At 51.9% G+C, this 13,232-nt stretch overlaps 1 protein-coding gene across 5 annotated transcripts in view; it reads left to right on the top strand.

Annotated features, from left to right (window-relative positions):
• Positions 1-13,232, top strand: part of SFSWAP (splicing factor SWAP) — a 98,807-nt gene that overhangs the window by 73,929 nt on the left and 11,646 nt on the right. For 4 of the 5 annotated variants that reach the window (XR_004439484.1, XM_033220083.1, XM_033220082.1 and 1 more), the window contains one exon: positions 11,587-11,712. Coding sequence is in view for 4 of the 5 variants with exons in the window: in XM_033220083.1 (XP_033075974.1) it covers positions 11,587-11,712 (126 nt within the window). In the remaining variant the exon portion in view is untranslated. Of the gene's footprint in view, positions 1-11,586; positions 11,713-12,378; positions 12,550-13,232 lie in introns of those variants that run through there. The other variant, XM_033220084.1, reaches the window with a different exon arrangement.

Raw genomic sequence — 13,232 nt, 5'->3', positions numbered from 1 at the left:
AGGGCAGCGTGGGTGAGTGTGTGTGAAGAGGGGCGGGGTGTGTGTGAAGAGGGCGGCGCGGGTGTGGGTGTGTGAAGAGGGCCGGCGGGTGTGTGTGAAGAGGGCGGCGCGGGTGAGTGTGTGTGAAGAGGGCAGCGTGGGTGAGTGTGTGTGAAGAGGGCAGCGTGGGTGATGGTGTGTGAAGAGGGCCAGCGTGGGTGAGTGTGTGTGAAGAGGGCGCGTGGGTGAGTGTGTGTTGAAGAGGGCGGCGTGGGTGAGTGTGTGTGAAGAGGGCGGCGTGGTGAGTGTGTGTGAAGAGGGCAGCGTGCGTGATGTGCGGGTTTGTGTGAAGAGGGCAAGCGTGGTGTGGTGTGTGTGAAGAGGGCACGCGTGGGGGAGTGTGTGTGAAGAGGGCAGGTGGGTGAGTGTGTGTGAAGAGGGCAGCGTGGGTGAGTGTGTGTGAAGAGGGCAGCGTGGTGTGGAGTGTGTGTGAAAGCGGGCGCGTGGGTGAGTGTGTGTGAATGAGGGGGTGGGTGAAGAGGATGTGCGGGTGTGTGTGAAGAGGGCGCAGCGGGTGTGTGTGTGAAGAGGGCAGCGTGGGTGAGTGTGTGTGAAGAGGGCCAGCGTGGGTGAGTGGTGTGAACTGAAGAGGGCAGCGGGGTGAGTGTGTGTGAAGAGGGCAGCGTGGGTGAGTTGTTGTGAAGAGGGCAGCGTGGGTGAGTGTGTGTGAAGAGGGCGGGCGGTGTGCGGGTGTAGTGTGTGTGAGAGGGCCGGGTGAGTGTGTGTGAAGAGGGCGGCCGCGGGTGAGGTGTGTGAAGAGGGCAGCGTGGGTGAGTGTGTGTGAAGAGGGCAGCGTGGGTGAGGGTGTGAAGAGGGCAGCGTGGGGGAGTGTGTGATGTGGAGAGGGCCGTGCGCGGTGAGTGTGTGTGAAGAGGGACGGCGGGTTGGTGTGTGAAGAGAGGGCGGCGCGGGGTGAGGTGGTGTGAAGAGGGGCACAGAGTGGGTGTGTGTGTGTGAAGAGGGCGGGTGGGTGTGTGAATCGGAGGGCGGCTGCGGGTGTGGGTGTGTGAAGAGGGCCGGCGGGTGTGGTGAAGAGGGCGGCGCGGTGTGTGGGGTGTGTGAGTGTGTGTGAAGAGGGCAGCGTGGGTGAGTGTTGTGTGAAGAGGGCAGCGTGGGTGAGTGTGTGTGAAGAGGGCAGCGTGGGTGTGTGTGTGTGAAGAGAGGGCAGCGTGGGTGAGTGTGTGTGAAGAGGGCGGCGTGGGTGAGTGTGTGTGAAGAGGGCGGCGTGGGTGAGTGTGTGTGAAGAGGGGCGTGGGTGGTGGGTGAGTGGGTGGGAAGAGGGCGGACGTGGGTGAGTGTGGTGTGAAGAGGGCGGCGTGGTGTGTGTGTGTGGGGGGGGGTTGGTGTGTGTGAAGAGGGCGGCGGGGTGAGTGTGTGTGAAGAGGGCAGCGTGGGTGAGTGTGTGTGAAGAGGGCGGCGTGGGTGAGGTGTGTGAAGAGGGCAGCGTGGGTGAGTGTGTGTGAAGAGGGCAGCGCGGGTGAGTGTGTGTGAAGAGGGCGGCGCGGGTGCGGGGGTGTGAAGAGGGGGCCGCGGGTGTGTGTGAAGAGGGCGGAGCGGGTGAGTGTGTGTGAAGAGGGCAGCGTGGGTGAGTGTGTGTGAAGAGGGCAGCGTGGGTGAGTGGTGTGTGAAGAGGGCAGCGTGGTGAGTGTGTGTGAAGAGGGCGGCGTGGGGGTGTGTTGTGGAAGAGGGCGGCGCGGGTGCGGGTGTGTGAAGAGGGACGGCGGGTGTGTGTGAAGAGGGCGGCGCGGGTGAGTGTGTGTGAAGAGGGCAGCGTGGGTGAGTGTGTGTGAAGAGGGCAGCGTGGGTGAGTGTGTGTGTGTGAAGAGGGCAGCGTGGGTGAGTGTGTGTGAAGAGGGGCGGCGATGGGGGCAGGTGTGTGAAGAGGGCCGGCGGGTGTGTGTGAAGAGGCGGCGCGGGTGAGTGTGTGTGAAGGGGCAGCGTGGGTGAGTGTGTGTGAAGAGGGCCGGGGGTGTGTGTGAAGAGGGCGCGCGGTGTGTGGGTGGTGAAGAGGCCGGCGGGTGGGTGTGTGTGAAGAGGGCGGCGCGGGTGAGTGTGTGTGAAGAGGGCAGCGTGGTGAGTGTGTGTGAAGAGGGCAGCGTGGGTGAGTGTGTGTGAAGAGGGCAGCGTGGGTGAGTGTGTGTGAAGAGGGCGGCGTGGGTGAGTGTGTGTGAAGAGGGCGGCGTGGGTGAGGTGTGTGAAGAGGGCCGGCGGTGTGTGTGAAGAGGGCGGCGCGGGTTGAGTGTGTGGAAGAGGGCAGCGTTGGTGAGTGTGTGTGAAGAGGGCAGCGTGGGTGAGTGTGTGTGAAGAGGGCAGCGTGGGTGAGTGTGTGTGAAGAGGGCGGCGCGGGTGCAGGTGTGTGAAGAGGGCCGGCGGGTGTGTGTGAAGAGGGCGGCGCGGGTGAGTGTGTGTGAAGAGGGCAGCGTGGGTGAGTGTGTGTGAAGAGGGCCGGCGGGTGTGTGTGAAGAGGGCGGCGCGGGTGTGGGTGTGTGAAGAGGGCCGGCGGGTGTGTGTGAAGAGGGCGGCGCGGGTGAGTGTGTGTGAAGAGGGCAGCGTGGGTGAGTGTGTGTGAAGAGGGCAGCGTGGGTGAGTGTGTGTGAAGAGGGCCGGCGGGTGTGTGTGAAGAGGGCGGCGCGGGTGAGCGTGTGTGTGTGAAGAGGGCAGCGTGGGTGAGTGTGTGTGAAGAGGGCAGCGTGGGTGAGTGTGTGTGAAGAGGGCAGCGTGGGTGAGTGTGTGTGAAAGGGGCGGCGCGGGTGCGGGTGTGTGAAGAGGGCGGCGTGGGTGAGTGTGTGTGAAGAGGCGGCGCGGGTGCGGGTGTGTGAAGAGGGCAGCGTGGGTGAGTGTGTGTGAAGAGGGCCGGCGGGTGTGTGTGAAGAGGGCGGCGCGGGTGAGCGTGTGTGAAGAAGGCCGGCGGGTGTGTGTGAAGAGGGCGGCGCGGGTGCGGGTGTGTGAAGAGGGCAGCGTGGGTGAGTGTGTGTGAAGAGGGCCGGCGGGTGTGTGTGAAGAGGGCGGCGCGGGTGCGGGTGTGTGTGTGAAGAGGGCAGCGTGGGTGAGTGGTGTGTGAAGAGGGCGGGGGTGAGTGTGTGTGAAGAGGCAGCGTGGGTGAGTGTGTGTGAAGAGGGCGGCGTGGGTGAGTGTGTGTGAAGAGGGCGGCGCGGGTGCGGGTGTGTGAAGAGGGCCGGCGGTGTGTGTGAAGAGGGCGGCGCGGTGAGCGTGTGTGAAGAAGGCCGTGGGTGTGTGTGAAGAGGGCAGCGCGGTGAGCGTGTGTGAAGAGGCCGGTGGGTGTGTGTGAAGGGCGGCGCGGGTGCGGGTGTGTGTGTGAAGAGGGCGACGCGGGTGAGCGTGTGTGAAGAAGGCCGGCGGGTGTGTGTGAAGAGGGCGGCGCGGGTGCGGGTGTGTGAAGAGGGCGGCGCCGGTGCAGACTGTTTCCTCTCCACCCTCCTTCCAGAAGTCACTATTAAACCAAAGGCCTTCCTGGTGAGGAGCCAATTTTTCAGAAAGCAGGTTAACATTTCTGGGATCAGAAATTAAAAATAAAAACATTTAAGAGTCACAGAATTTACATCTTGGTGAAAACCATTTTTTAAAAACAAAACAGTGGCCAGCCTATGGGAGGCTGGCACAGCTTGCCCTGTTTTCAGGGCCCTGTTACACCTCGGGTTGTTGCTGTTGCTGAGCACTGACTGGCTTTCTCGGTTTCTGTAGCGCGGCACTGACTGTGCTGGTCTAGTTTTTCTTCTGGAATTGCTGTTAGCTCTTAACGTTTCCATGGGAAAAATACAGATGCCTTGGGCGCTCTATGGGCTTTTTAAGTATAATTTTACACATTTGCGTCTCTGAATATATCCTAAAAACAATATGCTTTATTTATTTATTTGTTTATTTATTTAGAGACGGAGTTTTTGCTCTTGTTGCCCAGGCTGGTCTGCAATGGCATGATCTCGGCTCACTGCAACCTCTGCCTCCCGGGGTTCAAGCGATTCTCCTGCCTCAGCCTCACAAGTAGCTGGGATTACAGGCGTGCGCCACCACGCCCGGCTAATTTTGTTTTTTTAGTAGAGATGGGGTTTTACCATGTTGTCCAGGCTGGTCTCTCTCTCCTGACCTCAGGTGATCCACCCATCTCGGCCTCCCACAGTGCTGGGGTTACAGATGTAAGCCACCACGCCCAGCCTGCTTTCCTTATTTTTACCCCAGCCAACACTTAAAGTTTGACAGGCATTTACACTGACTTCTCTGCAGTGAAATTGGATTTGACTCTATGACAAATCAGTTTGATCTTTCACTCTGCATTTTTGCGAGTGGTTTAAATGTTTCATCACTTCATACCCTTACACACACAAAAAAGAAACCTTGCTATTTTCTAATCAAATGAACAGTTTTGCTAACATATCTTCAATTTCTGAAGGCTCCCAGGAGCTTATATATCAAAGCTTTTTAAAAATTTCTCATTTGAGGCCGGGCGTGGTGGCTCACGCCTGTAATCCCAGCACTTTGGGAGGCCGAGGCGGGCGGATCACAAGGTCAGGAGATCGAGACCACAGTGAAACCCCGTCTCTACTAAAAATACAAAAAATTAGCCGGGCGCGGTGGCGGGCGCCTGTAGTCCCAGCTACTCAGGAGGCTGAGGCAGGAGAATGGCGTGAACCCAGGAGGCGGAGCTTGCAGTGAGCTGAGATCCGGCCACTGCACTCCAGCCCGGGCGACAGAGCGAGACTCAGTCCGTCTCAAAAAAAAAAAAAATTCTCATTTGAGGCTAGGCACAATGGCTCACACCTATAATTCCAGTGCTTTAGGAAGCCGAGATGAGAGGATTACTTTGAGGCCTGGAGTTCGAGACAAGCTTTGGCAACATAGTGAAGACCTATCTCTACAAAATTTTTTTTTTTTTTTTTTTTTAAGACGGAGTCTCACTCTGTCACCCAGGCTGGAGTGCAGTGGCCAGATCTCAGCTCACTGCAAGCTCTGCCTCCCGGGTTTAAGCCATTCTCCTGCCTCAGCCTCCCGAGTATACAAAATATTTTTTAAAATTAGGCAGGCGTGGCAGTGCATGCTTCGAACTCCTGAGCTCAGGCGTAGAGTCTGATGTGGGGGGATTGCTTGCGCTGAGCTCAGGAGTTTGAGGCTGCAGTGAGCTACGATCACACCGCTGCACTCCAGCCTGGATGACAGAGCGAGACCCTGCCTCTAAATGCAATTAAGTGAAGATTAAAATAAAATATTTCCCACTTGAAAATGTTTCTTATGACATTACATAGCTGAAGACAGGCATAAACAAGCCCTCCTAGTAGCCATATTCAGTCAAATTCTTCCCAGTTTTCCTTTTCTGCAGGCTCAAAAGAAAGCATAATTCCTTCCTAAATCCCAAGCCCTGGGGACCGATCATTGTAAGAGCTGTTCACAGCGTTTCTTTAGTGTAAGAAATTAGCTCAGCTTCCATGTGGGGAGTTTTTGCAGACACAGCGGATGCGGCATCTGATATTTCCGGGGCTCCTCCCATTCACTTCCAAGGACAGACGATGCCGTGGCTGCCAGCGCTTCCCACATTGGTATATTCAGAGCTGAGAGGCTTCACCTCACACTTGGAATTTCGGGTTTCTAGGCAGTGTATCCTTTTTGTTCATTCAGCTATAGGAGAAAAGGTCATTTTACATATTGCTTGAGTGATTTGTTTTAGAATAGATTTAGAGTTACATATTTTTGAATAATTTACTTTAGAATAGCTTTAGTTGCATATTACTTTATATAAAAATATATCTTTATATTATTTTTATGTATTCATTGCTGACAAGTCCAAGAAACCAAACCCTACTCATTTGTTTGTAACTTTCAGTTAAAAGAAAAAATTAAGGTAAAAATTACCTGAGTATGGTTTCTACTGTGATGGTAGGCTACCAATTTTAATTCGACCTACATTTAAAATATTTTACAGTGTCAACAGAGCAAAGTGTTTTCAGAACACCCAAATTTTTAATTAATCTCCATGGCTGAGGGGGTAGTATCTACATACTTTTAGTTAATTTTAGTTAAATAACTGATTAAAAAGCATTCGATTTTGCAACTGAGACAAAATATGAAGGCAAAGTGCAAGTTTATTATAAAATGAAAATAAGAGTATTATAAAACAAAACCTTCCAGATGTTGGATTGTTGAGCAAGTTCTACCGTGGGTGCTGGCCCCTGGCAGTTGTTCTCCCCCACAGGGCCAAGGGCATGGCTGGGTGCAGAGACCAGCAGTGCCGTGGGTTCTGGAGTCCGAGGACATGAGTTAAACAAGCTAGTCAAGCCCCAGATGCTTGGGAGGCAGAGGCAGGAGGATCCCTTGAGCCCAGGAGTTTGAATCTAGCCTGATCGACATGTTCTCTATGACAAAAGAAGAAGAAGAAGCAGCTGATGGTTTCTCACCATAACCTTTCCTTGTGGAATTCTGCCTCAGTTCTTCTGGGAACAGGGAGTGTGTGTTTTTTTGAGTAGGATTGCATTTTTCTAAACTGGCTAGAAACCTGCGTCCTCCATCCAAGCTCTGCCAGCAATAATCATTTCCAGGGATCCAAGTGGCCTTAAAAATGCAAGTTAGAAATGGGAGGGGTGAGGCCGGACGCAGTGGCTCAAGCGTGTAATCCCAGCACTTTGGGAGGCCGAGACGGGCGGATCACGAGGTCAGGAGATCGAGACCATCCTGGCTAACACGGTGAAACCCCGTCTCTACTAAAAATACAAAAAACTAGCTGGGCGAAGTGGCGGCGCCTGTAGTCCCAGCTACTCCGGAGGCTGAGGCAGGAGAATGGCCTAAACCCGGGAGGCGGAGCTTGCAGTGAGCTGAGATCCGGCCACTGCACTCCAGCCTGGGCGACAGAGCAAGACTCCGTCTCAAAAAAAAAAAAAAAAAGAAAGAAAGAAATGGGAGGGGTGGCCGGACGCGGTGGCTCAAGCCCGTAATCCCAACGCTTTGGGAGGCCGAGGCGGGCGGATCACAAGGTCAGGAGATCGAGACCATCTTGGCTAACACGGTGAAACCCCGTCTCTACTAAAAATACAAAAAAAAATTAGCCGGGCGTGGTGGCGGGCGCCTGTAGTCCCAGCTACTCGGAGGCTGAGGCGGGAGAATGGCATGAACCCGGGAGGCGGAGCTTGCAGTGAGCCCAGTTCACACCACTGCACTCCAGCCTGGGCGACACAGCCAGACTCCGCCTCAAAAAAAAAAAAAAAAAGAAAGAAATGGGAGGGGTGGTGGTCTCCTCAGTCATATGAATTATTGGAGTATAAAAGATAACTAAATTTTAACCAAAGTATTGAAAGTGTTAATGCTGCTGTTATCAGATAGAATAAACTGTTAACAAACACAGCCTCCACTCAGAATGGATCAGACTTGTCACCTGGGCCTGAACAGACCTAATTGATCATTTTTAATGACTGCTGCCAGCTCACAGTAGAATACCCCAGTTGTTAATATTTCTAATTGTAGTAGGATGCTATATGGAATATATTTTTTGTATATATTAAATTACTAAAGTTCTATGTAAAATACAGAAAGTTAAGATTAGAAAGCCTTCTTTTTTTTTTTTTTTGAGACAGAGTCTCGCTCTGTCGCCCAGGCTGGAGTGCAGTGGCCGGATCTCAGCTCACTGCAAGCTCCGCCTCCCGGGTTTAGGCCATTCTCCTGCCTCAGCCTCCGGAGTAGCTGGGACTACAGGCGCCCGCCACCTCGCCCGGCTAGTTTTTTGTATTTTTTTTTAGTAGAGACGGGGTTTCACCGTGTTAGCCAGGATGGTCTCGATCTCCTGACCTCGTGATCCGCCCGTCTCGGCCTCCCAAAGTGCTGGGATTACAGGCTTGAGCCACCGCGCCCGGCCTAGAAAGCCTTCTTACAGCACAATGAATATTTATTTAATGGCTATACTGTTCCTGTGGTTGAAGTCCTATTTATTTAGTATGTCTAAGTTACAGGTAACTTTGGATCTCCAAAGGCAAATTAGTCATGTAAAAATCTTTAGTTTTGGGAAATCACTATGTTACTTCTCAAAAAGTATACTAGTTATGACCAGGTAGTATTTAGTGTCTTTTATATCAGCATTGAGGTTGGCACAGTGACCCATGCCCATAATCCCATCTCTGTGGGAGGCCGATGCAGGTGGATCACCTGAGGTCAAGAGTTTAAGACCCCCCCTGGCCAACATGGTAAAACCCCACCACTACTAAAAATACAAAAAAACAGGTGTGGTGGCTGGCGCCTGTAATCCCAGCTACTCGGGAGGCTGAGGCAGGAGAATCGCTTGAACCCAGGAGGTGGAGGTTGCAGTGAGCCAAGATTGTGTCATTGCACTCCAGCCTGGGCAACAGAGCAAGACTCCGTCTTAAAAAAAAGATTAAAATACTTTTGTTGTCTTGTTTTCTGTTTTCATTTATATTTTGATATCGTATCTGGTTCTCTATCTTAATGGAATGAAGAAGTACTCATGCAGTTCATTTACAACCTAAAATTAAATTTTAATAAGTATCAGCTTGAAACTAAGTTTATTTTTAAAACTTTTGCTAAGATGGTCTCTTGTGTTCATTTACTTATCGGAATACACCTTCAGAGTTAGCCTAGGCTTCTGGGAGTTCTAGATAGATCTCTGCATGTTATCATTTTAAGATATCTTCTAGTGTAGAGACCTATATGATAAAAATATATTTCTGGCTGGGTACGGTGGCTCACGCCTGTAATCCCAGCACTTTGGGAGGCTGAGGTGAGCAGTTCACAAGGTCAAGAGATCGAGACCATCCTGGCGAACACTGTGAAACCCTGCCTCTACTAAAAATACAAAAAATTAGCCAGGTGTGGCAGCGTGTGCCTGTAGTCCCAGCTACTCAGGAGGCTGAGGCAGGAGAATGGCATGAACCCGGGAGGTGGAGCTTATAGTGAGCCGAGATTGCGCCACTGCACTCCAGCCTGGGTGACAGAGCGAGACTCTGTCTCAAAAAATATATGTAAATATATATATATATATTTCTTTGTAGAAATTAGCTCCCTAAATACTTGGGGTTGGTGAAGGAGATTGGGGATGGATTTGGAAGACTTTTCTTAGGAGTCTTGTTTAGCATTCAGAAGGGACTCAGGCGACATTGGGTTTCCACTTTAGGTTGAAAGTTGTGGCTCCTCATTGCCCTTTTTACCCACGATAAACTGCATAGCAAATCAGTCAACGTGATGACTCATCTCCTAATCCTGCTCCTTAAAGGAGGAAACCAGATGCTTGCAGTTTCGCAAGTGGTAGTGTTGATCATGCTGAGGTGAGGACCGTCTTCCCATCACTTGCAAAGTGAATCAAAGTGAATCATAGCCAGACACAGATAAGACCAGAGGGTGTCTGCACTGCGCAGTCCAGGAAGGAGGGGAGCTGCAGCGGCTGTCACTGGGCTGGGGACATGAGGAGGAATTGCATGTGAAATCAGATCCAGTTTCAACTTGAGAAAAATTAAGCCCCAGGAGCTGCTGGTAGAGCCCAGACCTTGCTGCTGAGTCATCTGCAGAGATTATTCCAGGAGCTGCTGGAAGTTCCATCTGTGGCAGAGCCAGACCCTTGCTGCTAAGTCATCTGCACAGATTATTCCATGACTGAAAAGCCGTGGGTAAGGACGCGAATGGAGGAAGTGGAGTAGATGAAATGGTTACATGTTGGAGAAAAGAGCCTACTTATAAATATGACCACTGTCATTCAGATAAAATTTCTGGAGTTTTATCATTGAAAAAAGTCTCATTATGTTTCTATTTGAAAGCAAACCATTATGCTTTTTTAAGAAAAAAAAACAAAACTGAGTCACGTTATGCTTGAAAGTGTTTAATTCAGACCATTTCATCTTTAAGAAGGCCTCTGGTCACATTATATGGATGATTTGCTTATAAAATGGAATTCCTGTTTCTTGCACTATGTTGTATTAAAGAAGTCTATTACTAATAGCCACTACAAAATGGTATTGTATTTCAAACTTATGAATTTGCAGGCCTTACAAACTAACTTATTTTTCCTGATTATTGAGTTTATTGTAGAATTCTACGTGTAAGCATTCCCTAGCCACTATAGCTTTGAATAAGCAGAGGTTTTTTCAGAGTTCTGGTAGCGCCCAGCCCAGCACGTTTTATTCTTAATGTGAAGTGTGTGCCTCCGTGTCCCAGAGCCTCAGCCTCCCCAGGGGTGCTGCGCTTGGAGCCCTGTCAGAGCGGCGTGTCGATGACAGCGGCAGCCCAGCCAGGAAGTTAACAGGCAGCCTCAGCCACCAGCAGATTTGACTCCGCGAGTTCTTTTGAGGGAAAACCTGGTAAAATGTCAGTGTCTAACTAACCTCGCCTTTATCATCTGTTCTGTAAATCTTAGGAAAGGTCTGGGAAAAAAATCAAAACCATTCTCTCAGTGAAAGGATAGCCAGTCCTGGCTCTCCAGGATGCCAGGGGCTGAGTGATCCCGAGCTGATCTGCGGAAGCATAGCATAGCCTGTGGCGTGTGCGGTTTATTGTCATGAAAATGATTCAATGTAGAACTTCTTCAAATGACAAAATCAGACCACTCTTCTTTATATTGTTTTGAATGAGTTGTCATGGAAACAAAATGGAAATAAATGGAGTTTTTTTTCCAGATTTGTGCTCATTGCAGATCTTCCCAAAATAGTAGCTTTCCTGAGTGAACAAAGAACAAAAACGAAGGTCCCAACTCATCGCTACGGGGCCTCCACTAAGGAGCATCACCCCGGAGGGGCGCGGGTCTCAGAGTCTCGTAGCCATGTGTGCATTGTGTCACCACAGGAGAGGAATGAGTCCTTTCCAGGCACATGAGGAGGAGGAGGAGTCAGTGTTCATAGGTGGCTTTGCATCTGTGAAATCTCATAAACTTGAGTTAGCCGAAACTGTCGTAAGACTGGCATTTCCGAATTGGATCGAAAGTTGCAGGCTTCATGCCAGTGCCCCACAGCCTGTTCCTGAGTGTCTGTACCGAGAGGCTGTAAGATTAGTGTGAACAGGAGAAATTTCCAGGTAGGCCTCTAGCTTTGTTACCGTTGAGTTTCTTCTTGCCGGTATTCAGACAGGTAGACCCGAGTCGCTAGAGTCTCATTTGCCTTTTCTTACCTCATGCTGGTGGAAACGTCAGTGAGCTGAAATGTATAGGGAGATAAAATGGGCATAGGCAGGAGGAAGGAAGAGAAAGCGGCAGCCTGAGGTGGTCGTAAATTGCATACTCAGACCGTGGCTTGTGAGGAATTGGTTGCCACTGCCCATTGGAAGCAGCTCCAGCTGCCACGCCAGTTGTATATTGGTTAAAAGTTTATCCTTGGTGTGGTAAGTGTGTGGAACGGGAGAGACCATCTCTGCCTCTGAGATGGGATTCGAGGTTTCAGTTCATTGTCGGTAGAGTGGTGGAGCTTGGCAGGGGTTCTCTGAAGCCTCAGGGTCTACACGAGCACCATCCTGAGGAACAGCCTCTGCAGACGGGGCCTGATCTCTGCCAAGGCAGTCGGAAGCATGACACGTCCCGCCAGCCAGGCCGCAGAACTGAACGCTGCCTCCTCCTCTGTCCAGGTCCCGCTCCCGGTCCCCTCGGAGGAGAGCCCACTCCCCTGAGAGACGGAGAGAAGAGAGGAGTGTGCCCACTGCCTACCGCGTGAGCAGCAGCCCTGGGGCCAGCAGGAAGCGGACCCGCTCCAGGTAGGCCACTGGGTGTGCACACAGGTGCCACATGCGGGCCAGGTTTCCCCGGGCGGAAAGGGCGTCTGAAGGTCGGGTATCTGTGAGCAGAGCTGTGACCAGAGGGAGGTGCTGAGTCCCTCCCCGTGGCGTGGCCGTCCCTGCTGACACTTGATCACACTGAGCTCCTGTGTCTGGTGGGCGGGGCTCACTTACCCCCTGGGGCTCTGCACGGCCTGGCTTCGTGTCCAGCTTTCCACTGTGCTGGTACCTTGACTGGGTCCACATGCAGCTGCTACCCCTCTACCTGCTGGTGGAGAGGACAGGAAGGCACAAACATAAGGAAAATGCAAGCTTCCAGTCCCAAAGCCTCCTGGTCTCAAAGACAGTCACCGTAGTTGCCTGGGTGCTGTGTGACTGTTACCACAGCCCAGGCTGGAGCTCCCAGGAGAGGCCACAGAGTCCTGTTGGGGCCTAGAGGGCAAGGAGCATCCATCCCTTACCTCTTGACCACTAAGGAGAACCTGTCTTGGTCGGAGCAGGCGATGGAGGGAGGTTGGCGTTCATGTTTATCAAGCAGAAGCCCCAGCCGTGGTACCTGGCAGGGCCTCTGACAACCCAGGGCGCCACGGGCTCACCTCCCACCCAGTGCCTGGCACTCAGTAGAGGTTCCACCTTTCACTTCAGGAGATACATCCACCATCTGTCCTCTCGCCCCGGCTTCCAGTAGCTGTGGACGGCCACCTCCATTGGTGCCGCCAGTGAGCACTACCCTCTCGAGCGTGAGGGTGCCATCTCACAAGCGCCTCCTCTGGTTCTCACCCACTGATGTCACCACCCAGTGCCCTGCATGGGCCAGCCCTGCATTTCCACTCTTTCCAAGCACAAGGAGCTTGTTTTGTGTCCCCACGTGGAGTTCGTGCAGCCTCCTGGCTGTGTGGGTGGACCGTGTCTGCGTCTGGAGCCACACAGAGAAGGATGGAGCGTTGCACGTCGTAGCCTTGAGTTTCTTAACACGGTTCTGCTAAGTGCATGGGGGTCAAGACACTCAGGGTCCCAGAGCCTTCCGGAGGACAAGCCTTACATTGCCAGGATCACTCACACACTGGGACCCTCCTGCTCCTGGGACAGATGGCCCCAGCCATCACCCACACCGCCCAGCCACAAGGCACACACCAGGCAGAGAGCCGCAGCAGGTCCTCCCCACAGCACCCTGGGCAAGAAGACGCTGCTGCAGTTGGCCTAGTACCACAGTTCCCTCCGTTGACAAGATATGATTTTTTCTTAAAACAGAAAAATTAGCAAAAGAACTGTAAAGCAGATAGATACTAGCAAATGTTTCATGTACAACTGGCTCTGTTTATAAATTACATTTTGTTCCTTAGTAATCCTACACTGAGCATTCATGTCTACTCTCATACAATCTGATGAAAATTAAAATGTTAGAATCCATCCCTTAAACAAGTAATTTCACATCAGAAATTCACCATCACCTTTGGTATATGTGAAGGGCATGGTTAGAAATTAATTCCTTCTGTCTC

This window comes from Trachypithecus francoisi, unplaced genomic scaffold (genome assembly GCF_009764315.1).
Source record: "Trachypithecus francoisi isolate TF-2019V2 unplaced genomic scaffold, Tfra_2.0 Lachesis_group11, whole genome shotgun sequence".
Taxonomy (NCBI): Eukaryota; Metazoa; Chordata; class Mammalia; order Primates; family Cercopithecidae; genus Trachypithecus; species Trachypithecus francoisi.
Note: the sequence above shows the minus strand (reverse complement) of the source record. Positions and strands in the feature narration are given on the sequence as shown.